General features: G+C 36.9%; 2 protein-coding genes across 6 annotated transcripts; one reads left to right on the top strand and one right to left on the bottom strand.

Moving 5' to 3' along the window:
- Nucleotides 1–199: 199 nt before the first annotated feature.
- LOC122299474 lies at nucleotides 200–10100 on the top strand. 5 transcript variants are annotated; one of them, XM_043109807.1, is made up of 15 exons: nucleotides 200–531; nucleotides 898–3040; nucleotides 3114–3569; nucleotides 3689–3766; nucleotides 4077–4583; nucleotides 4720–4794; nucleotides 4931–5323; nucleotides 5422–5499; nucleotides 5597–6094; nucleotides 6237–6311; nucleotides 6418–7728; nucleotides 7954–8034; nucleotides 8157–8537; nucleotides 8848–9501; nucleotides 9585–10100. In XM_043109807.1, exons 1-15 carry the CDS (start codon nucleotides 415–417, stop codon nucleotides 9845–9847), a joined length of 7110 nt encoding a protein of 2369 aa, XP_042965741.1. In that variant the 5' UTR covers nucleotides 200–414; the 3' UTR covers nucleotides 9848–10100. The 5 variants fall into 5 exon arrangements, with proteins under 5 accessions (XP_042965741.1, XP_042965744.1, XP_042965743.1 ...); XM_043109810.1 differs by having other exon boundaries at nucleotides 5431–5499; XM_043109809.1 differs by having other exon boundaries at nucleotides 3698–3766; nucleotides 5419–5499.
- Nucleotides 10101–10521: 421 nt separating this feature from the next.
- LOC122299324 (cellulose synthase A catalytic subunit 2 [UDP-forming]-like) lies at nucleotides 10522–18000 on the bottom strand. Its single transcript, XM_043109525.1, has 14 exons — nucleotides 16989–18000; nucleotides 16016–16211; nucleotides 15716–15933; nucleotides 15519–15621; nucleotides 15222–15408; nucleotides 14499–14765; nucleotides 14033–14378; nucleotides 13637–13774; nucleotides 13408–13533; nucleotides 13098–13310; nucleotides 12719–12986; nucleotides 12205–12401; nucleotides 11742–12092; nucleotides 10522–11568 (listed from the first exon to the last, which is right to left on the bottom strand). The coding sequence occupies exons 1-14, from the start codon at nucleotides 17067–17069 to the stop codon at nucleotides 10987–10989; spliced, it is 3273 nt and encodes a 1090-aa protein (XP_042965459.1). The 5' UTR covers nucleotides 17070–18000; the 3' UTR covers nucleotides 10522–10986.
- Between the last annotated feature and the right edge of the window lie 6997 nt (nucleotides 18001–24997).

A 24997-nucleotide genomic window follows, 5' to 3' on the forward strand; every position in this document is an offset into this window, starting at 1 on the left:
GGGCTTTTTATTGGAAACCTTTTGGGTTTCTAATTCAGCCCAAAGGTGGTCCCTTTGTCACTTTTCTTCTTATCCAGTTAGGTTGCATTCGTGGCCCACTCGCTATTTCACTGATACAAATAATACACTCGCCTTATCTTCTACACTTTTCCTAACGGTCCCATGCCATTTAAAAAACCTCTGGCTTGTCCACTCTCCACAGCGAGTACTAATGTTTGAACTACGCTAGCGCGTCTAACACGAATATTCCTATTTTCACGGAGCGGGAAAACCTTCCGATTTGAATTTAAAGAACACCGGATTCAAAAACACTGTTAAGAATCTCTCTGTAATGCTTCTTTCCGATCTCCGGTTTCGTGTTCTCGGGCTTCCATTGCCGCTTTATATTGGGCTCGAACTTTTTTGCAGAGAGATATGGAAGGTTTTCATAGCATGAAGAGGAAGCAACTGCAAGTGCTATGCAAGAAGCATGGCGTACCCGCTAATTTGACGAACCGTGAAATGGCGGATAGGCTTACTTTGCTTATCGAGGTGCCTTTTACTCTTAAGTCTTAACCCTTCTTTTTACTCGTTTACCTGAGTCAAGAATTCCTCTCTTTCTTTTTTTTTTCTTGTTTCTTCAGTTGTTTTTTGGTTACCAAGAAAACGTAGGTAGGTATGAGAGAAAGTTGGTTCGAATTGAGTCGAATTGTTGTGTTAGGATAATTGACATAAGTTCTCTGTTTAATTTCACAATTTATAGAATCTTTTGAACATCCAAAGTTGCATTTCTTGATCTTTCCCAACTGCCAGATATATATATATATATATATATATATATATATATATATATATTTTTGTTCGACTTTCATTTTCTTACAGTAGTGGATTTTTCCTAAAATATGGTGTTATGCACAGGACGTAGAAGAACCTATAAATAAAGGCCAGTCGTGCTCGAAGGTCTTGGGGGAAATAGGCAGTGCAAATGATTCTAAGATTGTGAAGAAAGTTAAGTTTAGTCCCGAGAATGAAACTTTTATATTTGTGGGTTCGGACTCGGATTCAGATAAAGACTATACAATGGTGAAGAAACGGGCGGGCAAGAGAAGGTCTACAGTCAAACTTCTTTCCAAGAAGCAAGTTCAAGTTGTTGATAGTGCTCGGGACATAGGCGTCTCTGGGAAAGATATTGATCGCCCGGTTAGAATCACTAGGTCAAGAGCGCAAGTGGTTGTCGGAGACGCAGCGCCTTTTGTTGGGAAGAAGAGGCAGAGAAGAGGCGCAAAGGTTGAAAGTATGGAGGTGGACGATGTTGGGTTTAGTGATAAACCGCCTGCAGATGCAGTCTCGGTTGATAGTGTTGCAGGTGTCATGGAGTCTCAGGCTATGGGAAGGAGAGGTCGAAGGAAGACGAGGAATTCGAGACGTAATGATGGGGTTGTTTTGTTGTATGATGTTTCTGAGGCTAATGTGGAAGAAGGTGCCAAACAAAAGAAAATGTCGAACCCATCAAGACCGAATGTGACAAAGGAGAAAGGCTCTTCTACATTAAGTACGAAAATGGGGAAAACTGATGCTGTTGGTAGGATAACAAGGTCCCGGACTCAGCTTGACTCTAAAGCTTATGCAGTTGATAGTGGGGCTAATGCTGTTGAGGTTCAGGTAGAATGTAAAGAGGTTCTTCAACTTGAAGAACCCTTGAAGGGTTTTGGTAGCAAGGGCTTGAAGAAGAAATCTGTTGGACCCCATAAGGCGAGGGTGAAAATCGATAGCCTTACGATGGAAGTTCCTGAACCAGGAAAAGTTCTGAGACGCTCAAAACGAAATGCGGCAATTGACGAAGCCTCAGAACCGTTGACAGGGGATTTAGGAAAAACAAAAGTTAGGACCAGACGGGCTGAAGCCCAGATTGTGGAGAAAACTTCTGCAGTTGACAATGAAAGTGAAAGTCTTGCAGATCAGAAAGAATGTGAAGATGGCGTGAAAGGTCCAGGCAGAGATGCCTCTAAGCAAGACTTAGTTTTGCCACAGAAGGGTAAAATAGTGAGCAAGAGACCACTGCTGGAAAAGGAGACTAGAAAACGATTAAGAAATGCAGGCGTGGAAGGAAACACTGGAGCTAATCCGACAGTAGAACCTACGAAAGAACATGAGAAGCTTTCTTTACCGCATGGTCGTCCAAGGAGGTCCAACCGCAACAGCTTAATGCTCACCTCTAGTGCCCACATGGTTGGAGACATGAGGAATCGCGAGACTGCTGGAAGAGTTAAGCAAGCACGAGAATCAATTCAAGAAGAAAATTTGCATGCAGCGGAAGAGCCACTGTCCAGTCCGAATGCGTCAAGAAACGATTCAGTTAGAGCTGATGGAGCAAGAAAGGTCGGGAGGATGAAGCGAAGAGAACCAAACCCAAAAGGAAAAGGTTCGGTCATTGAGAGTGAAAGCTCAATTGAAAAGTCTCCAAGACATTCCACACTTGACGTCTTCAAACGCGATTTGGTAGCGGCCAATGAAGGGCCTTCTCCAATTGTGGATACTGGGTCCGCGGGGCTGGACACTGTAGATCACCGAATTAATCCAGACTCCAGCTGCATAAAAGAAATTTCAGGAAAATCCAAGGAGAAACTGAAGGGATCCACGAGGAAATCTAGTGCAAAGAAGGGACTTCGTTTCTTGGAGGTCTCTGCTGTAACTTCTGACTTGGGCGAAGTTATCGATACTACCACGACTGTAAAGGAAAAGGTGGACCCAACACCCGGGAAGTTGAAGGGGCTTTCCACAGACCAAAGTGCACATAATTCCGTTACTGAATTTGAGGTTTTCCATGAAAAGGAAAACATTTTAATAGGAGATGTCAAAGGGAAATTGCCCCTCAATTGCATTAGTGAGGGTAACATGGATGATGAGCCATGTCAGTTAAACAGCAGAGTGAATATTGTGGATGTCGATACGGTTAAACTAGAACTAGTAAACATCCAAAGTAAAGTTGGGAGCGTGGTTTCTTCTGGCAATGCATTTCCAGCTGATTGTTTGCTGCCACTCTATCAGTCCTATTATGATGGTGAGACCAATTGCTTTTGATTGAGTTAAGTATGTTACACGTGATTGCTCACTCTGCACTCTGTAATTTTCAGGTGAAGCTTCCAACCTATCGGAGATGAAAAGAAGAAGATTGGAAACAGAAGAACCCTTGACAGGCGAAAACATGAACCTTAGAAATGATAAGCAAGATGGCCAATCAGATGGGGATGACCAAACTTCAGTTCAGGAGGATCAGCACTTACAAGATGCCAATAAAATTGATAAACTCATAATTCATGAGTTAGTTGTTGAAGATCATATGAGTGAACTCGGGGAAATTAGATGCTCAAACAGAAAATTTAAACATACCTCTGAGACAGGTCAAGAAATTAGTGCACTTGATCTGTCTGAAGGAGAGGAAATAGACCAAGTAGGAATCCTTGCAGAACTAACGGAAATAGAGCAAACTATTTCAGAAGCCAATCTACATTTTACTGAAACTGGAGAAGAAAAACATAACCACAGTGATATAGCTGCAACTCCGCTTAGACTTGCATTAGAAAGTCAGGGTATGACATACTCTCTCTCTCTCTCTCTCTCTAGTGTTTGAAAATGTTTATTGTTGTTTTGATGTGTTGGATTGGTTTTCAAATAAAGCATTTCTTTTTTTGCTATTTCTCCACTGAAGCCATTTCAGCAATTAGCAAAGAAGTGATATCCAACTATCTTGGTACTTCCTCACCTAAGAAAGATTCCCTAGAAGAAGGTTAGTTCCCCAGTTTCTCTTACTTTTTCACCATTATTTGGGTGTTGAGAATTTCTCAACACTTCTCAACATACTCTACTACTATTTATTATTTTATTATTACTTTTCACCTACTTTTTACTAATATTTATTACTTTTTATTACTATCAAATATTTTATTATTACTTTTCACGTACTTTTTCACTACTATTCACAACATACCTCAATACCCAAACCCTAATGATTTATATCTTCGCCTTTAGAAAGTGCAAAAGCTTAGGTTAACCTTCTATCTCCCTTTGATTTTTTCCTCCTTTAATTTGATGTGCAGAAAAGAATCAGCCTGGAGCCCAAAGTATTGCACAATCCACAATATTTGAAAGAAGTAACGAAAATCATGTTGGAGAAGAAAAATATTCTAGTTATAGAATTGAAGTTCCAAATGAGACAATTTGCATAGGTGAAACTTCTGAAAGTAACGCAGTGGAGAAAATGAGGACTGAGCTGGAGATGACAAATGAAAACAACAAAGAAGTGACAATGCATAGTGGGGAAGGAGTACGGCCAGCTTCTGATAAAGAACCTCTTGACAGGGCCTCTGAACAAAATTTAAGGATTGATGGGTGTTGCCTTCCTAATTTAGACACTGGCGTTGGTCAAGGTGCTGAGGAAAAAGAAAATGACGTCTCAGATTATAACTTTGATAGAAGCTTTGTCGAAACCTACGTTACATGTTTGCATGAACTTTCTGCTGTGGGGAGAATCACCCTGACTGTTCCACAAGAGATGGATACTTACACAGTTGAAAATACTTCCACCTCTATTGTTGGATTAAATTGTGAGGGCGTGGGACAAGCTCATATTATATCGACATTTTTATTTCAAAATCAATCTTTGCATTTTCTGTTTAAATAGAGTAATTTTACCTTCTCTTATTTCCAACAGTACCCTAACGTATTATATCTTTGCTGCAGGTCCTGCTTCTGCCAAAGAAGACATCGCCCCTAGTAAACCCACTTCTCTGAAAGACAGTGATGAACAAGAGGGAGGTTAGTTTCCTTGAACTCGTTGTGGGGGCAGGATATTATTTGACTTTCGATTAAGTACTTTTATTCAACTGGGTTTGACTAAGAAGCTCGCCTTATTGTTTGATTTACCATGCCATTAACATAGAACTCTTGACAGGTGAAAATATGAACTTTAGAAATGATAAGCAAGATGGCCACTCAGATGGGGATGGCCAAACTTCAGTTCAGGAGGATCAGAATTTACAAGATGCCGATGAAATTGATAAAACAATTATTCATGAGTTCGTTATTGAAGATCATCTGAGTGAACTCAGGGAAATTATATGTTCTGACACAAAATCTGAATATACCTCCGAGACAGCTGAAGTAATTAGTGCACTTGATCTGTTTAAAGGAGAGGAAACAGACCAAGTAGAAATCCTTGCGGGGGTTACAGAAATAGAGCAAACTATTTCAGACGCCAATCTACTTGTTGCCGAAACTAACAAAGGAAAACATGGCCACAGTGATACAGCTGCAGTTCCACTTGGACCTGCATTAGAAAGTCGGGGTATGACATTCCTTTCTCTCTCTCTGAGCTTTTATTGTTTTGAAGTGTTGTAGTGGTTTTCAAATAAAGCAATTTATTTTACCGTTTCTCCATAGAAGCCCTTTTAGGTATTAGCAATGAAGTGATGGCCAACTATCTTCGTACTTCCTCACCTAAGAAAGATGCCCCAAGAGAAGGTTAGCTCCTCACTTTCTCTTAGAACAAGTGCACCAGTTTAGGTTAACTACCTTTTTTCTCTCTTTGATTTTTTTCCTCCTTTAATTTGATGTGCAGAAGAGAATCAGCCTGGAGCCCAAAGTACTGCACACTCCACAACGCTTGAAAGAGGAAACACAAATCATGCTGGTGAAGAAAAATATTCTAGTTATGGAATTGAAATTCCAGAAGAAAGAATTTGCATAGGTGAAACTCCTGTAAGTAATGCGGAGGAAAAAATGGGGACTGAACTGGGCATGACAAATGAAAACAAGAGTGAATCATTGCATAGTGGGAGAGGAGTAGCTTCTGGTGAAGAGCTTTTTGACGGGGTCTTTGAACAAAACTCAAGGATAGATGGTGGTTGCCTTCCTATTTTAGACGGTGGCGTTAGTCAAGGTGCCGAGAAAAAAGAAAGCGACCTCTCAGATGAAAACTTCGATTTCTGTTTTGATGAAACTAAAGTTACAGTTTTGCATGAACTTTCTTCTGGGGGAAGAATCACTCCGATTGTTCAACAAGAGACGGATACCGACAGAGTTGAAAATACTTCGACCTCCATTGTTGGGTTAAAATGTGAGGGCATGTGACAGGCTCATATCATATCGACATTTCTATCTCAAATACGTCTTTGCATCTTACTATTTGAATAGTCTAATTGTACTTTCTCTTTATTTCCAACAGTACCTTAACTATATATATCATGTCTCTGTTGCAGGTCCTGCTTCTGCCAAAGAAGACAGCTCCCTGAGCGAACCCACTTCGCTGAAAGGCAATGATGAACAAGAGGGAGGTTAGTTTTCTAGAACTCATTGAGGGGACAGAATATTTTTGCTAGCTTTTAAATGCTTTATTCAACTGGGCTTAGAAGTAACGCAATAAGTCTTATCTATTTTCAGAAGGGAATCACAATGGAAGAAATGCTATTGAGAGTGGTGTTGCTTTGTTGCATAAAGCAGAAGACTCGGTTTTAACTACTTGTAAGGTTGATGCTGCAGAGGAGAAAACGGAGGCAAGAAGTGCACAAACGGATTCGAATGATGACAGGCTCATATCAAATGATGTTGCGAAAGATGTGATAGAGCCATCGTCTTTACTCCATTTTTCTCTGGAGGAGTCGCAAGGTGGAAACAAGAGTGAGAGTGCAGAACTGAATAATATTTTGGGTGAGCTCTTAAGCCCAAAAATAGTTGGAGTTCGCAGTGCCAAGAGAAGTGCAGAAGAGAAAGTTACTTCTGGTTTTGATGTTACTAAGCTATTTCCCTTGGAAGCATTAAATGCAGTGAGTTGTCAAGAATTATCCTTGGAGAAGGTTTTTGATGACGAAGTGGGGGTTATGCATAGAAACAGCAATGTAAAGGCTCTTGATGTGCTTTCAAGTAAAAGCGATATGGGATCAAAGGAAATTTTCTATGCTGAAGGACAGAAAAGAGAATTATATGCTGAGCAGCGTGACCATGTGGACGTGATGGAGAATTTCAAGTGCTCTCAGCAAGTTGAACTTGGTGACCACTGTGGTTGGGAGGTGGTTGGACTGGCGAGTCAGAGTCCGGATTCAACTACAGGGGACCTTTTTGATAATTTTGCTAAAGGGAAAGTTGGGGAATTTGGTGAAAGTGCACATGACGATGATAGGTGTGGAATTAGTGCAGCCGTACCAGATGAAGCAGCTCACACTGTGACCATGGAAAAAATGGGTATTGTTGAGGCAAAACTAGAAGGAAGTTTGCTAACTGTTAGTCCAGTTGAGCAGAAGAAGCCATATTATGGTTCTGGGGATGAAGTTTTAAAAATTGATGCCTCTGCTGTATGTACTTCAAATGAGGTCTTACCCAAAGATAGTGAAGGTATAGAGGAGACATCAAGCGGAGTTGTACCAACTTCTGTTCAATTGGATGAAGTGAGGTTTGGCAATCTTGACAATCAGATACTAGAAGTTTCTCCAGAGTTGGATGGAAGTGCTTCCATTGGTCTAGATGTCCTTGTGCCCATGGATGACAAACCTGCAGATAGAGTTGAAAAGTTTGAAACTGTGGCTGCAGATGAAGCTGATGCAGAATGTAGTGGGAGAAAAAATGATTCTGAGAAAGTTGGGGATGGTGCTAAGCTGTTTGAAGAAGCACTGGTTTCTCCGCATTTGTTTGATTGTTCCAGTAAGTGGGAGGAGAAAGAGGCAGAAAATATCAATTCCTTTGCCGACACCTCTTGTGGTAAGTATGAAATTCATCCAAGTGGTGTAATTGTCTCAATTTCAATTGTTTCTTCATCACATGGTATTTACAACTGCAAAGCCAAGATTTTTAAATTATCTTCTTTAGTTATACATATCAATCACTGAGATTTTGGAGGCTATATGATATGGCGGTTTTAAATTAGATTTTCAACTAGTGTTACAAACAGCGTTAATTATATTCATTGTTAATTGTCAAATGCAGGAGATGAAGATGGATTTGACAGTATTGTTGAGGGAAACAGCTATGACACAGAGGGAAAGGAGATGACTGATGATGGTAGAGGTATGATTGTTGTATAGGTTCTGACTTATCAGATTTGGAAGTTTTACATATAAACAGTTTCTTGATATATAAATATTTATTTCTATTAAATTATATCATACATAAACGGTTAAATTTTCCAGGAGATAATGAAGTTTCACCGGAGGAAATAGTGGGGGCCCAGAAAAATGATGGTCTAGTGGATGGTAATGTGGAAAATAGTGCAACAGCCACTCAAGAATTGGCCGAAGACCAAATTGATGGCCAAAATGGTGCAGTAACTCATGCTGATTTCAATGGCATTGATTGTTTGACTTTTAATGAGCCTTTGCGTAGGAGTAGCATTGATGAGACAGAGGAAGGACTTGGTTTTAATATGCTTGCTAAGAAAGGCATTGACAGTGCCAGCTCTGAGGGTCCGGGATGTGCAGAATTTGAGAATTCCCATGTTGTAACTTCAGAGAAATCTAAAGTGGCTGTTAATCACGTTGTCCTTCCAACAGTTATTGCTTTGCCAAGTTTTGGTAAGTACTCGATTCACTAAATGTTTTAAGATACTATGGTCTTGGGCCAAAGGAGAACTTGGGGTCCCGGGGCAGGGTGGGGGGGAATTCAAACTATCCTCCCTTTCATAAGGCTTGGCCTTCACCAATTGTGCCACTTTTTATTAAAAAAAAGAACTTTGGATTATGCTTCATTTGAGAAGGTAAAAATGTAAAGCATAAAATGTGCATGAAGGATGTCAGATAAAAGTTAAAACTATTACCAAATCCTAAATTGTATCTCTCGAGCATTTATTTTTGTTACTAATGATCTGTATCTTTGGAATAACAGCAACTAGAGCTTTGGACTCAAATGATGATTCAAGTGCGTTCACCAGCTGGGAGCTGAATTTTCTTCTAGGTGGCAGTGAAGAAGACGAAGTTGAGAAATCAGGTGGAGTGGACTCAGTTGCCAATCTATTGAGTACAACTAGTGAGGATAGCGAGGAAGTGACAATGAGTGTGGCGGTTTATGAACAAATTGCTGAAGAGCAGCAGGGTGCTCATGAGCATCATATGGCAGAGGATGTTGCACAGATGGTAGGCAGTTGCCTTGCTGTCTCAGATGAGCCTATCTCTGAAAATGATAATGAATCAAAGAAACAAGATGAAGTTTTTGTCATCACCCAAGAGCAAGCTGGTTGTAAGAATGATGAACATCAGTTTATCAAGGTTGGGATTTCAAGCAGTTCCATAGAGACTGAGATACCAGACGCTGCTGACCTTGATGTCAGTAATCGTGTTGCTGCAGAGGAAGCCATGGCAGAATGTGGTCACAATGATTCAAAACAAGTGCAAAATTATGCTGGTGTTGGAGATACGAAGTTTTCAGTTGGAAGGGATGGACGCAAACATATGGTAGAAGCAATGGACATTGATGTGCCAAAAATAGATGCAACAATTGAAGAACTATCTCTTGCTTCCACAAATATGGTTGTTGGTAGAGGTATATGCATTTTTTTAGAGTCAAAATGTGTAATTTGTAGATAGGGGACACGTAGTTTAACTTGTGCTCATATTGGTTTGCAGAGGTTAATGCTGAATTTGTCCAGACTCCACAATCAAAGTTGGAATCACCAAAACTGAAGGAAAAGGCCAGTTTGTCTGTCAAACAGTTGAATTCTTCGGTGATGAAAGGAACAAAGTTTAAAGCTAGTCTGATTCCAAGAACGCCGAAGAATCTTAATATGAAAGAGAATGTGGCAAGCAGCAAGAATGATCAAATTGGTAACACTACAGCAGCAAAAACAATGCCCAAAAGGCGCCCTTTGGAGGATCTCCAAAACAATTAGATTTAATAGGTCCTGCTTGTTATTTATTAGTACTTTGTTTTTGTGTGCAATTTGGCGAGTTGGACTTTGTATTTAGTACTTGAGCATACCTCATGCAGTTACTCTTGGACACGGGGATGTTAGAATTTGGTATTTTGTACAATTTTTATTTTTCCTTCTTTGTGGGGATGATTGTCTGTCTTGAGGGATTAAATTCTTTTATAAATGTATGACTATGGAGAATTGAGTGATCAATAGAACTACAATTTATAAATTGGAGGCTTCTTTATTTTAATACGTACAAGTAATTTCATTTGAATTGGGGGATTACATTTTCCAGAATAGTGAGCAGACCCAATAAAATATTTTTACCAGAATTTCCAAGGTAATGATAAAATCTTAGAGACTTTGGAGGCCAGAACACCCGTTTCAACACAGCTCAGCCAGTGTCTAGCCCTATCCTACAAGAAAATGGTTAAAACTCTCTTGAGTATTTTACTTCAAAATTGTTTTTTTTTTTTTTGGGTGGGTTCATTTTAAACAGTAACTTCTTCTATGCAGAAAAGTTTTAATTTTCATCCGCGTGATAGAATTTCTTGCAACAAAACAGAAGTACAACCACACCACTCCTTCCATCTATCTCACAGAGAGGCACCTCATTGAGAATTCCAATACAAAGCAAGGAAAAACACAAGGGATCGGAAAGCCTTTTTTAATTTATAGCAGAAATACATAGGTGGCTGCAATTTTATTAACTAAACATTGCACCAGGAGCAAGAGCAAGAGCTACAGCCTACACCTACATATAAGGACAACCATTACAACAATGACACTTTCTATGAGGTCCCTTTAATTGGGAAGGGAACAAAATTTATGAATCACACTAAAATTTTATTATTTTCTCTTGGGACTTCATAGATTATCTGAATACAATCACCCCTGCACCACACTATCCCACGTATCAGAAAGAATTGATGAAAACTAAAAGATGAAATGAGTGTTAGATCCGGTCCTTTGTATCTACATGCAGCCAACCAGGATAGCCACCATCTTTGCTGTGTCGTGTCGTGTCGTGTGATATATTCGTCACAACCATTAAAACTTAGCCCTCATTGATGATGCTGCATAGAACTCAACTTCAACCTTCTGTGTTGTTTATCTTAGTCACAATCCAAACCACATAGTTCTAGTACAAGACCGCCCTTTGAGAGAAATGGGTTTATTCTGACCCATAAAAGGGAGAAGATTGATGCTAGAAGGATTGCCCAGACCACAACAATGGTGGGAACCCTGTCCTGTTTCCCCATCAGCCCCTTAAGGAATGGGTAAAGATGGACAATGACCCATAAGGCGAAAAAAAGTTTACCAAAGAGTGGACCCCATGAATCGTAGCCATTATTGATAGCATCTGAGACCCCAACAACAACTCCAATTATGTTTATGATTAGCAAGGACATGGGAGGGATTAACAATGATGTCCACTTGAAGAGGTAGAGGTCAGAAAAATCTCCATCATCCGCAGCTTTGGATGTAACTGTAAAGTTTGTGTTAACCCCTGCCAAAACCTTAAGCAGGCCCTGGAAGAGAGCAAACAGATGTGATGAGACACCACCGATAACCCAGAATTGTTCATTCCTCCACCAGTCGTGTATGCCAACGCCTCCCCACTGCATCTCAAGGATGCTAGTTGCAGCTATGGATACGAAGAGGGCCATGAATATAAGACTAGCATAGTTGCTTATCTGTTGCAAAAATGAAAAAGAAAAATCCTGTCATTAGTTGAAGCCTGAAAGTCTATAGCAGATATTGAATTTGGGCTTTATGAAGTATGTCTAAGCAAACAAGGGGCCCAGTAGTACACTTTTAGTTTCAATATATCGCATTGCATTTTGGAATCAAAAGAACATAGAATTACCTCCGGAACTATGAAGTTCCCAGTAAGGAGGCAGACAGCTGGCAAGGTGCAGTAAGCAAGCAAAGGAATTGATGTCAGCGGATACACGACTGAATTTATATAAGAAAAACGCTCCAACCCTTTCAAGCCGCACCCATATCCATACCATATGGGACAATGCCTGCTGAAGAAAATCTCAACAGATCCCAGGGCCCACCGCAGAACCTGGTGTAAACGATCTGAAAGGTTTATAGGAGCAGAACCCTTAAATGCGGGCCTTTTCGGCATGCAATACACTGATCGCCAGCCATGGCAGTGCATCTTGAAGCCAGTAAGTATATCCTCTGTAACTGAGCCATATATCCACCCAACCTGAAACATCAATGAAATTTAGCCAACGGGACAATAGACAGTGCGGTATCTTGCTAATGAAAGAGATTATAAAGAGAAGGTTTTGTTTAATTTTGAAGCAGTTTTCATATACCTCTTTTCCCCATTCTGTTTTATCTTCATAACCACAGCTAATAACATGGATTGCTTCTTTCAAGAGAGATGCAGGACTTGCTCCTTTTGGAACTCCACCATCTTCCATTAGTGTAGAAGCTATGAAAATTGATGACTGTCCAAACTTTTTCTCAAATTTTACTTGGGACATTAGGGAAGATTTTTCATTATCTATTCCTGCAATGTAAGTTACAGGAGAAACACATTTGATATTAGTTTACTACAATCTATGACCGAACAAAGAACCAACCCGCACTGAAACATTTTAGATTTGGTACTAATTGGGTAAGTATTGGAGATTACTTGGAAAATAAAGGTTAAAAATCTCAAGGTCAAATATGGGCCATGCAAAAAAAAAAAGAGTATGCTAAGAATATTTGGGATTAAAGGTCGAATTAATCATTAGCACCTCCCTGGGAAATTTATGCTAATATAGAATGTTATAAAAGAATTGCAAATGCAAAACTCCTTGCCAATCTGAATTCACTACTTACCTTCGATTCCCTCTTCAATATTTTCTAGTGCATGTATCTGACGTGAAGCCTCCCTGTTTTTCAACTTCTTTTTGTCGTTCAACTTCTTTTTCTTGTTCTTTCTAGATCCACAGCAGAAGCAGCACCATTTTGGCCAACAATTACATGTTTTCCCAGGAGGTTTCTTCTTGATGGGGGCATCATATCCATAGAGTGCTTGCCTCCTGAAGACACACCCAGTTCCGACATATATTGGTCCTTGGATCCCATCCAATCCTTTCATATTTATCTAGATTTAATTAAAAGAATTAGCACTTGCATAAAATAAACAGTTGCAAATAGAAAATATGTATGAATGCATGTGTAAACTACAACAACACAACCAAGATCCTTTACTTACATCAAAGAATACGACATTGCGATTGGAGTATCTATCATGACGATCAATCCCGTCAAATCTTTGGGGAAATTGTACATAACAGATTTTCTTTCCAGAAGTGGGGTCCATCATGAAGCACATAGCTTCACGAAGTGCTTTACTGTTGTTTATGTAGTGATCACAATCAACATTCAGGAGATAAGGAGCATTTGAGATGACTGCTGAGACCCGCACCTAATTTATCAGCAAAAAATTTGAAAGAGTAAGAAAAATTGCAAGACACAATAAAATTGCCAAGAACACAAGTTAAGAGAAGAAAGTGAGAGACTACCAGGGCATTCATGGCCCCGGCCTTTTTGTGGTGATCAAATCCTGGTCTCTTCTCACGAGACACATAAATCAAGCGGGGTAGTTCATTTCCTTCGACATCACAAACACCATTTTGACCAAGGAAAACCTGTATAAGACCATCAAGATTAAAATCACAAGATTTTAACTTTCTATGAATATAAAGGAAAGCTAGACGAAGTTTCCATGAAAGCCTTCAGAACAGATCTTACCTGGATCATTCCAGGATGATCCCTGACATTGTTCCCAGGCCATGGAGTCCCATCCTGCATTGTCCAACCATCTTCTGGAGCCTTTTGTGCCATGGCTACCAATCCGTTAATCCGAACTTTAAATTCTTCATATTCCCTCTGTAGCAACCAATGACAATAGCCATGTTCTCAATAAAAGTATTCATGCCTTATTGAAAATGAAAAGTATCATTAAGGAGAAAAAATCATCATTTTTTACTGAATGTCAAAATGTGGCTCTCTGCCTGCCATATTTTGTGCAAAATTAGCACCACTATTTGCTTGTGGGCGTGGTTCTCGACTCATGAGAGGCTGAAAAGCCAGATAATGGAGAGAAAAGGAAACCAGCAGTTAACAAACAACGAAAGAACAGAAAACCTTCATTGCACGCCGTTCTCTTATAAATGCTGGATGCACTTTATCTTTCAAATAGTCAACCTTCTGAGAAAAATACCATTCGGGGGCTCTTGGCTCAATGTTGAACCTCTTGCAGAATGGGACCCACTTACGTGCAAACTCCGACGTCTCAGAGAGGGCTTCAAAAGTAAGCATGGCAGCTCCATCATCCGAGACATAGCATGAAACTTTGTCAACTGGATAATCTACAGCAAGGATGGACAAAACTGTATTTGCAGTGATAAGTGGAGGTTCTTTCAATGGATCTACCGTACTTACGAATATGTCTATATCAGCCAGTTCAGATGGCTTTCCTTCTTTCTCATACCTGGCAAGAAATAGAGTGCATGTTAGCCAAAAATCGAGAATGACACAAATGTTTGCAGACACACACACACACACAAGCAAACAAGAGTGGGAGCGCGCGCACGCACACACACTGATGTACCTTAGGGACAAACGATCAAGGTATGTCTCTCGCACAATCGGACACCATTTGGGGAACTGATCCAATATCCAAGACACAGCAAACCATATTTCACAAATGACTGATGTTAACCACAATCCATATGCATCATTGACTGGATGGGTGATCCTATACTGAAAAAATAACCCGAGAATCACAATTCGGAGAAGAATTATCATTCTGTATGGATTTATCTTGCTTGAAGGAATTGATAACTTCCTTGAAAGCGGCTGCCTGCCTTCATCCATCCTATAAAATAGAAATAATAATGTAATAACTATAAAGCTTAAATCTTGTTGTGGAAGAAAGGGAATTATAGATATAGCAGGGCTGAGCCATTCTATTAAAGGCATAATCATTGATCCAAAAACCCTAGAACTGTTGGATACTAATTTGATCAAACCCTTAACCCTTAAGATAAAACACATTCATCCCAAGTAACTTAAGATAATGATTGCTGTACTGTGCTTTATGGTTATGAAATATGGTATAAAAATTGGCCATATTGTAGGCTACCACACTAAGTAATCTAAAACCCCCCCCCCCCCCCCCCCCCCCCCGGGCAAAAAAAAAAAAAAAAACAAAGTTCAAGAAAAGAACAAAAGGAACTTAGTAAACAAACAAAGTCTTGCCCTCAAATAAATTCATAAGGCAAGACACAGCAATACAACATTTTTTGCACAGGTGGTTGAAAAATGCACCTACATGGGCAAATCAGGATCATCCAATTCATCTCCGTCATTTTTTCCACCACTGTCTCCTCCTTGGTGCTTAACCACCTGAAGTTTTTCATTCTGCTTCTTTTTCCACTCCTCCATTCGCTCCTTCCAGGCAACAGTTCCATATCCATAGAGAGCCAAGTCTTTTTTTGGATCCATAGGTCTGGATTGAACTGCATCGTCAACAGCAATTATCACACAGTAAGTTTAGTCAGAACAGCAATAAGCATCGTTCAAGGGAAAAAGGGAAAAAAAAAAACTAGAAATATCTCAACCAACTTACATGACATGGGAGAATCGGAAATTGGCATTGGATGGACCCGTTTCCCACGACTCATAAATGGGGGAACAATAAGGGCATGCTTATCAGGTGATATTCCCACACCCTTAAAAAAAAAAATCAGTACTAGACGCATGAATCAGAGTTGATAATCATTCTTAACAAAGAACAAAAATCAGATTGCAATATCAAAATTCCACCTCTTCACCATAGGTCAGGAGCGGGATATCTGGAGAAACAGATGCAGAATCCAGCTCTGGTGGTGTGGCCGTCGCTGAAGTTTGGGAACCACGGCCAACATTAAAGCGGGCAGAGTGCATGGCCTCAGCGATGTGGTGAGGGTTGCCTCCAATGTCAAACTCGTTCTCCAAATCATCAGTATCATCCTCTTCTTCATCACCTTCAACTCTAGCACTACCTGGATTTGCATTGCTCGCAGTGTTAATAAAAAATATTAACTGAAGAAATTATGAAGTCGACTAAAAATGGAAAAGTCCTACCTTTGATGCGCTTGTATCTTGTTCTGCATTGAGGACAGGCCTGATTGCCTTCTCTTCTTTCATACTCATAGCAAGGTCGGCACACAGGAAAGGCACATTCGTTGCAAGCAACGAATGATTCTCCATCGACTGTAATTTCTATCTCATCCCCACAGATCTGGCAAATTTGCCCACTCAATTCTTGAACCGATGTCACCTGTAATTCGCAGTAGCCATAACACTTTAATCTCTAGCCGATCATGATGGCGGAAATCCCAATACACCAAACAGAAATTTAAGCGGCTTAAAAATTATAAATATTAAAATACTATGAGAATAATGTAATGTTACAATTGAAAACTTTTCACACCTTTGTTTCATTGACTAGCTCTAAAACCTAGAAGCTTAGAGAAAGATGAAGAACCAATAGATGAAAGCTTCAGCTATTTAAAAAAGAAAGAAAGAAAAGAAAGTGTTTGCACTCCCCTAATCCCACCCGGAAATGGTTACATTAGCTTAGTCCCACCAGGAAAAATAAAAATAGAAAGTTAAATCCTTCCCAGTTGCTAGCTGATGAAGTACAACCCATGAGCTTGGGAACAACACTAGAAAATATTCCGAAACATTCACAGAAGAGAAAACCCACCCAGATTAGTAATCGCAGGCTTTAAAAAAATGGCTGAAGAAGGAGGAGTTCAAACTTAAGAAAGAAAAACCCAATGAAACGCATCACTACCAAAAGAAGGAAGATAAAAGAAACGGACACTGTCCGTAGGTTGAAGGAGGAGGGTAAGAAGCTCAGAAATTAAAAAGACAAAGCAATGTGTTAAGGACCCATGCAAGAAAATCCCAAAACCAGCACTTGTCTTCAAATTATTCCACCGAACTATGTGGACAAATGACTTTTAGGACAGTAAGAGAAGCGAAAATAGGATAATTTTTCAGCAAAGAAGTTGGAAGAGGCAATGAGAAAATCATGAATGAAAGGACTTACTCGGGCAACCTCATCGGCATTGATAAGAATGAACTCATTCCTGTTGTGAGAACCTGCAATAAGCCGTCCTTTGGTATCCATCCGACCCTCTCTCACAGCAAAGATCCTCACTTCACCAACCTTCTCTCACAGCCTCTCTCATCATCAAAAGCCCACAAATAACACACCGTTGCCTTTGGTTGCTTCTCCTTATTCTCTTCCTTCACCTTCTTCCTCTGCCTTCAGCCCACTCCCTCAGCCACCCGTTACAGGAAACACCCACCCGGCCGCCCCCACATTACAGAAGGAAGTAAATATAAAGAGAGCTAGTAGAGAGAGAAACAAGTCTAGAAATGCTAAAAACAAACAAAAATAAAGTAGAACAATAAAATACTACCGGCGCGGAATTAAAGAACACAGAAAAATGGGTAATTTGGTTGGTTGGACAGAATGATTCTTTCCTTGCGAGACCACCCCGGTTTCTCAGCAGATGGATTGCTTTTGTGAACTTGTGATGGTCTCGATCCGTGACACCAGGTTAATGAAAAATACTAATATATATAGATATTCTAAACGTTAGAGAGAATCTTAGTGGTGGAGTGGGTTGGAAATTTAACGCATAACAGAGAAGCGGCGAGAGAGTTACGCAGACATGATGATAATGAGAATTAGAGGAAATCCAGTTTTATATATATATATATATATATATGTCGTATAGATCAGCAGTATTATACATTCTTGTACGTCTAAACCTGGGCCCAGTTTTTCTGGTGGGGACGGAGGCGGGGGTGTCCCGTCCGGAGGGGCGGATGAGGAGTATTTTGGTAATTTCTTCGATTAAGCTCTAAGGGCGATGGTGATGGTGTTTGTAGATGCTGTCCTGTCTGTCTCGGTTCTCTCTCTCACGATTGTACTGAGCTGTTTTGTCAATGACAGAGAGAGAGAATCTGAGAGCTAGACACATACACAGACACAGACACAGACTTTGAGAGAGAGAGAGAGAGGGAGCGGTGAAGGTTGATATGGAACTGGACAGAGACTGAGCTGAGAGAGATGGCAACTGGGAACTGCGTGCACGCGTGGGTGCGACCGACAGTTGTGCATAATCTTCCGCTAAACTGAATCAGCTGTCTGGGCTTTTGGCACTTCAGCCCTTTGACCAAACTTACCATTTAAATAATTAAAAAAAACCTTTTCATTTTCATATTTTCTTTCACAGAATACAAGTCTCACTTGAGTATAAAATTAAAAATAAAAGAAGAAATATGTAGGGTTGGGAAACGTTTTTGCTTGAAGGGTGTCCAAGGGACGTTGATCGGCTCAATCCATTCATACTGCTAATTTTTTTGCAGTTTGTGTTTTGACGGCTCAGAAGGCCTCAATAGGCATGAATTTTAATGAACAAGTTGTTTATCATTCACCTGCTTATTATTTTAGTTTTAGCAATTTTCTTTGGTTAGGTATATCATCTTTTTTTTTTTACTTTTTTTTTTATTGTCATGATTATTTTAATTTCTGCCTTCACCCTGATTAAAGTACACATTACCCTCTATCATTTCATTATCATTTCTGGTACGCCATCCATTTCCATCCTAAAATTAAATACATACGTGTATATATAATAACGATAAGTACAAATCACACGTACTTTTTATTTTATTTTAAAATATGGTCTACTATGTTGTGAAATTAGTGATGACAAACAAAATAAAATTAAATACTAGCAAACAATTACACGACATAAAATTAAAGTGATTTGATAATGTGCCTATATCTATAAAACTGTAGAGGATTTTATTATATTGGAGAGTAAAAAAAATATACTTTAGGACGATATCTAACTGTTCAGAACCACCATACTATTCATGATAAGCATATTTATTGTGTCATATGGTAGAAATATTAATTTTCATATTTATGTGTTATTCGCTCAAGTAATCGGTCAAGCAAACTTTCTGTCTAGCGCTTTTTCTGATCACAAATAGTGTCAAAAAATTTTCCTAAGTCGAGTTATCAATTGATCAAGCTGACACACCAACAAAATCATACTCTACAAACCCAATACATCATTAACAAAATAATTTTTTCATGCGTGTCTCAAATTTTTATATATTTTTAAAAGAAGTGTAGAAAACTTATACACAACAATAAGATTGCAATATCATTTTTCATATATTAATATATATTAGCAGTTCATGCCCATCATTCACGTATGCATATCTATCGAACTGTTTATATCTGTTGATATTTCAACAGAAATCAAGACAAAGTGCAAGGAACTTTAAACTAGATCAGTACGTTCATGCAACTTTGATTGCATTTTTCTTCAGTCTCGCTTCAACAAGTTGGAAACGTGTTAAACTTCGTTTTGCATTTTCTGGGGTTTACTTAACTCTGTGACAGTGATCGGCTAACGAATCGTATATATTTTACAAATCTTAGAGATAATGTTATATATATTTAACATACCTATTAGCATGGTTTTGGTCCAACTAGTGGTTGAAACAACAGTGTCACAAAAATTATAGATCAGCAGATATTCTCAATCCACATAGTTTTTATTTGAGAATAAAGACTTTTAACTACAAAAGGAATTACACATACAAATTCAAAAAATAATATAGTTTGATGTGATAAGTTAAATTGTAAAATTATTTTAATATTTACCAATGGATTATACAGTATGCTAATTATGATCGACAACTCGTGTCGTGTGATTGTCGCGATCACATGATCTTATAATCCTCACATGGTAATTTTAAAACTATTAAGAAAATTAAGGTTTAAAATACTCACAAGACAATTTTTTGCTTTTTGTTTTTTTCCCATTATGAACTCAGATTTGTGCCATACATAAAAAAACAAGGCTTAATGATTGCCCCGATTATGGTAGCAAAATTGGGATCAGCTTGGTTGATGAAGATTTTTTAAGAAGAAAATCAATCGTAAACAAATATTTTTAAATAATGAAAAATAAAATTGGTATAAAAGAACTCTAACATATCAAGAAGCATGAAAGTTGTTAGTATTTTAAAATGAGTAATGCTACATTAAGTTATTTTTACATACTCTCTATACATTTCACTGATATGATTGGTTGGATTAATTTTTTTAATACATAACTAATTATATCACTGGAGTGCATAAAAAAATACGTAAAAATGACTATACATAAAATTTTTGTTTTAAAATAAAGCAAGTATTTTATTTTTTCTGAGCTCATTATAGAGTCGTATAATGTATAACTGAATCATATATATAATTTATGTATACATGAAAATAATATTGTTTATTTGGGACTATGTATGGTTTGAAAATAAAAATTATTTTATCTTATTTTATCTTATTATTATAATTTTTTAAAATTTTTACATAAAATATATTAAAATATTCAATTTTTTTAAATTTTTAAAAAATAATATTATTAAAAATAATATTTTAATAATATTTTATTTTATTTTTAATTTTAAATATTTTAATTCATGAAATGAAACCTGTTTGCCATCTTAAACACATGCGCATATATAAACATATATATATATATACACACACGTGACTCGTGAATGTATCACAGGCGCACAGTCGTTGTTTTTGGAGAAGATGTGACAGCTCTGATAAATAAGGGCAACCACACGAAGTGGATCATCGATCTGGATGCTTCTTTTATATTTAATTGGTACATTTCTTATGGCCAACCATATTCCCTGAGTCACGATCATCTGCATGTTGAAAATATTGATACGACACAGATTTTGTAGCCATTTCTGTATGGAAAAACAAGGGTATTTGACAAACTGGCTCTGATGCATGGTACGTATTTTGTGAAATTTCTCTGAAAACAACATCTCAACGTACGTACTCTTCTGCCCTGGCCTCCATTATGGACCCAAGAACTGATCAGGGTATCCAAGATATATATATATATATATATATATGTATGTATCCAATGGCTAAGACTAGAGTAGATCATTTTATTTAATTTTTTATTTATTTATCTAGTTTTAATTAATTAAATAGGGGACCAAATGGGGACCTGGATATTGTAGATGAAGGCCAGGCTTCCTTGTTTAGTTGCCTATTGGCTTCCATTGTCAAAATTCTTTAATTGTCACATTCTGGGAGTGGGACATCATGTATAATATCAAAGCTGGTAGCCCCAACACTGCTTTCTTGTCTTAAATGCACCTACTATTTATGATGTGATTTTGGCATGTAATGAGTAAATATATCTAGAGGAGTTAATATGACTCCAGCATTTCTTTCTTTTTAAAAAGTAAGTTTTATTATTAAAAAAATAATATTTTTGGGTAAATCTTACTTGATTTGAATAGTGAATTGAGATGATAAAAGTTGAGATAATTTATAAATAGTAATAAGATATTTGATTAGTTGAGGTGAGATGAATTAGAAATAATTTGAATTAAAAGGTTTTATGAGGTTTGAAAAATAAGGGAGTAAAAATTGAATAAAAATATTATAAAGTTAAAATATTGTTATAATATAATTTTTTAATATCATTTTTGTTTTGATATTTGAAAAAATTGAATTATTTTTTATGTTTTATTTAAAAGTTTATAAAATTTTTAATAATTATGTAATGATTAAATGAAAAAAATTGAAGATTTGAAATTGATAGTGTTTATATTTGTGGTATTTGAGTATTGAGATAAGATGAGATGAGATATATATCTCTCAATTCAGGCCCTTTATCTACTTTTATCACAAAAATTGTGCGAAACTTATGCATCCTAAAATCATAAATATTATTTTTCTTTATGCGGTACCTACGCATTATAACATTTTCAATAGAAAGTTATCGAAACCCAGTGGTTTTATTAAAATACTTGTGGAAGAAGAGAAAGAACCTTATATATCTGAATTTTTTTTTAAGAACTTTCAATTTTTTAATTAATTAAAAAATACAAGTATGCAGTATTTTATATAAATTAATTTTGGGTTCATGCATATGAAAAGTACCCCATAGTATTATTGTTATATGTTGATATAATAGTATTAATATTAGAGATAATGTTCACAAACTAATTAGAGTACTTTGTGTCATTTCAAGTTAGGTTAAATCTGTCTTATTATTGAAGTGGATAGCTTCAACTATATGTTTTCTAATGATGCCTATTGAACTAACACTAACTAATCTTGTTGGAGTCTTTGAGAGATCATTACCATATATTAAAGATAATTCTCTATAGAATAATAATAAAATAAGTTATTTGCGACTAAAATATACTTATTTTTGTAGAAAAACAATTATTTTCATTTTAAAAGACTGAAAAAAAAGATTTTTCAAATAATTCAATATTCATTATTATATATATTTTGACCACTCGGATGTGGCTAATTATTTTTGATGGTGAGAGTGTTTGGATAGTGAAAATATTTCATCTCATCTCATTATTATAATTTTTTTAAAATTTTATAAAAAATATAATAAATAATTCAATTTTTTCAAATTACAAAATAATAATAATATTAAAAAATAATATTCTATCAATATTTTATTCAATTTTTTACTTTTATTTAAACTATCTCATCTCACCGTAAACTCTCATTGTTTCAACCTTTAGGTTAAAGTATGTTATGAGTTGTTTCTGTCCCAAAACTTTTCTTTTTGGGTCCAACGTTCCAATTGTAGTGGTATAGGCACAAAGATCATGAACCAAAACAGCTACTTTATTTATATTTTTTTAAAAAATAATAATAATTTCAATCATCATTTAAAATATAAAAATTTGGTCTAAAAGAAAAGGGAAAAGGGAAAAGTAAAAGCAAAAGGAATCAATGATTTTCATCCAAGAATGTGGAATATTGGCGTATAGAAAGGGGAAGTTGGATGGGCTTTTAGATTCTTTTGTGCAACTCAAGTATACCCTACTTGTCCAATTGCCACACACACACTACTTTTTTGAGAGTGGAGAGACTGATCATCGGCAAAGCCTAACACATGGGTTTCAAGGGAAGCATTCCCCCTATGGGAGCTAGCATTGCCATTTAATCCTTTTTGAATTATCATTCCTTCGTCTCTTGCCATGAACAATCTATTGCATTTATACCAAACTAACAAAAACTCTATGTCTAGTCTATTAATATGATTGATTGTATTATTTTTTAATAGAAAATAACTGTTTTGACAATTATAATAATAAAATATTCAAAAAATACGTAAAATAGACTATAGGTATAAGAACTCTTACACCAAACTCATCATGTTTTCTTTGTTTGGAGTTTTTATTTCAAATCTATATCTCACCCAATTGATATAGGCTTGACCCAAGATGGATCCAAAGACTAAATTCACACATACATTTGATGCTTTAATTCCTTGTCGGCTACTATCATTAGCTAATAAGACATTAAGTGAATGTCCTCAGCGGCTACCACTCCAGCTTGTCCCACTCACTGTTTAATTGCACAACCTTAAAAAGCTGCCACAACCCATCCCTAAAACTACTACTTTCTGCATACTCTACTCTTCATTTTGTTGCTTTTAAAACTTTCATGAATTGTAATACATTCATTAAACTTCGATCCACTACTATTTACCAATAATTAGATTAATTTTAATTTTTTTAAATAAGAAAATGCTATTTATATATATAATTTTATTTACATAACTATAGGTACTGATATGTTAGTTACTGAAAATTTAAAAATTTTAAAACTCGAAATTTGAAATTCAACTTACAAAAAAAAAAAAACACTGATAAAATATGATTGCCACTCAAAATGTATAATATTGTACATAAAATTATATATACGTGTGGTACCAAACATTAAAATAATATACTAAATATAAGTTTAAGATGTATAAATCTAGTGCAATTATTTTGAAAATACATTTTATGATAATATATCTATTTTAAGTTTGTCTTGCACCAAGAAAAGTTTTTTTTTTTTTAAAAAAAAAAAAAAATGGAGCAAGGGCCTAAATTCCTTAGAAGAAAGGTGCACCGTCGCAGCTCCATTAAGGCTCATCAGGCCTATTGTTTTATAGCCCGATTTCTATCCATGGTTGACTCTGTTGTGGGAGGCAGTTGCCTTTGCAGTGCGACCACCATGATGCTCTGATGAGGATAATTTATTAAAATTAAATGATCTTATAGTCCATTTTTACGGCTGATTAAGTCAACTGTAAAAAAAAAAATAATAGTTTTTAATTTTCTGTTGTGTATTTTGTATATCTTTGTCTGAGTTGCATGTAGAAGATTATGTTTGAAACAAAATATTGTAGGAAAAGATTAGTCTCCTAGTATATTTGAAATTTTTTTGTTTGTTTTTTTTTTAAAGTTTCTTTTAAATATTTTTGAACATCCTTAATTACTAAAAAAATTAAAACAATATACAATTTTACTAATAATCACTTCCTTAATCATTAAGTTAAAAATAAAATTTAAGATACTCGAGCAGTAATTTTAAACAATAATATTAAAGGGAGTAAGTAGCATTTTCCGAACAAAAGAGTTGAAAGAAGTGAATGCCTTAAATCATTCAACTTTTACTTGTTTCCTTTAATATTGGATTTTATTTGATCCATAAGTGGAGGAGTTATTCTATATAGAAGCCATTGTAGCAGTGCACAAAATGTACTCACTACGTGGCTTCTTTTGGTTTTTATTTTTTATTTTTATTTTATTTTAAAACCAAAGTGTGCGCTTTGATTGTATTTCAAATAAATTTTTAGATTTATTCCCATTCAAGTTCATCCCACGAATACCCTTCTCCCTCGATAGCAACCCACGTGCAGTTCCTTTACCTAGCTCCCTGGTGATGCTGTCTCTCTCGTCCGCGCCACCGAGTTGCACCACTCTATCTACCTAGTACCACCACTCCCCGCAAGCTATATTTTGGAGCAAACCCGAATTGAATCCCGTGAAACCCACCCTCCTACGTCGTCACGAACCCGCGTTGGGGTTCCTCTTCCTAGCACCACCTTGCCACGGTGTCTCTCTATTCAGTGCCACTTTGCAACTCTCCTACGTTTGCCCAGCGCTGCAACTTCCCTTGAGTTGATTGAA

Source organism: Carya illinoinensis, chromosome 16 (assembly GCF_018687715.1).
Source record: "Carya illinoinensis cultivar Pawnee chromosome 16, C.illinoinensisPawnee_v1, whole genome shotgun sequence".
Lineage (NCBI taxonomy): Eukaryota > Viridiplantae > Streptophyta > Magnoliopsida > Fagales > Juglandaceae > Carya > Carya illinoinensis.

Bases quoted from the DNA above. Each gene is read 5' to 3' on its own strand.
- LOC122299324 (XM_043109525.1), bottom strand. From the start codon at position 17,069: ATGGATACCAAAGGACGGCTTATTGCAGGTTCTCACAACAGGAATGAG. The intron at 15,622-15,715 runs GTGGAATTTTGA...TTTTTTTTTAAG, and splicing joins TCCTGACCTATGGTGAAGAG to GGTGTGGGAATATCACCTGA. The intron at 14,766-15,221 runs GTAGGTGCATTT...TCTATTTTATAG, and splicing joins GATGATCCTGATTTGCCCAT to GATGGATGAAGGCAGGCAGC.
- LOC122299474 (XM_043109806.1), top strand. From the start codon at position 415: ATGGAAGGTTTTCATAGCATGAAGAGGAAGCAACTGCAAGTGCTATGC. The intron at 4,795-4,930 runs GTTAGTTTCCTT...AACTCTTGACAG, and splicing joins CAGTGATGAACAAGAGGGAG to GTGAAAATATGAACTTTAGA. The intron at 6,095-6,236 runs GTGAGGGCATGT...TCTCTGTTGCAG, and splicing joins CTCCATTGTTGGGTTAAAAT to GTCCTGCTTCTGCCAAAGAA.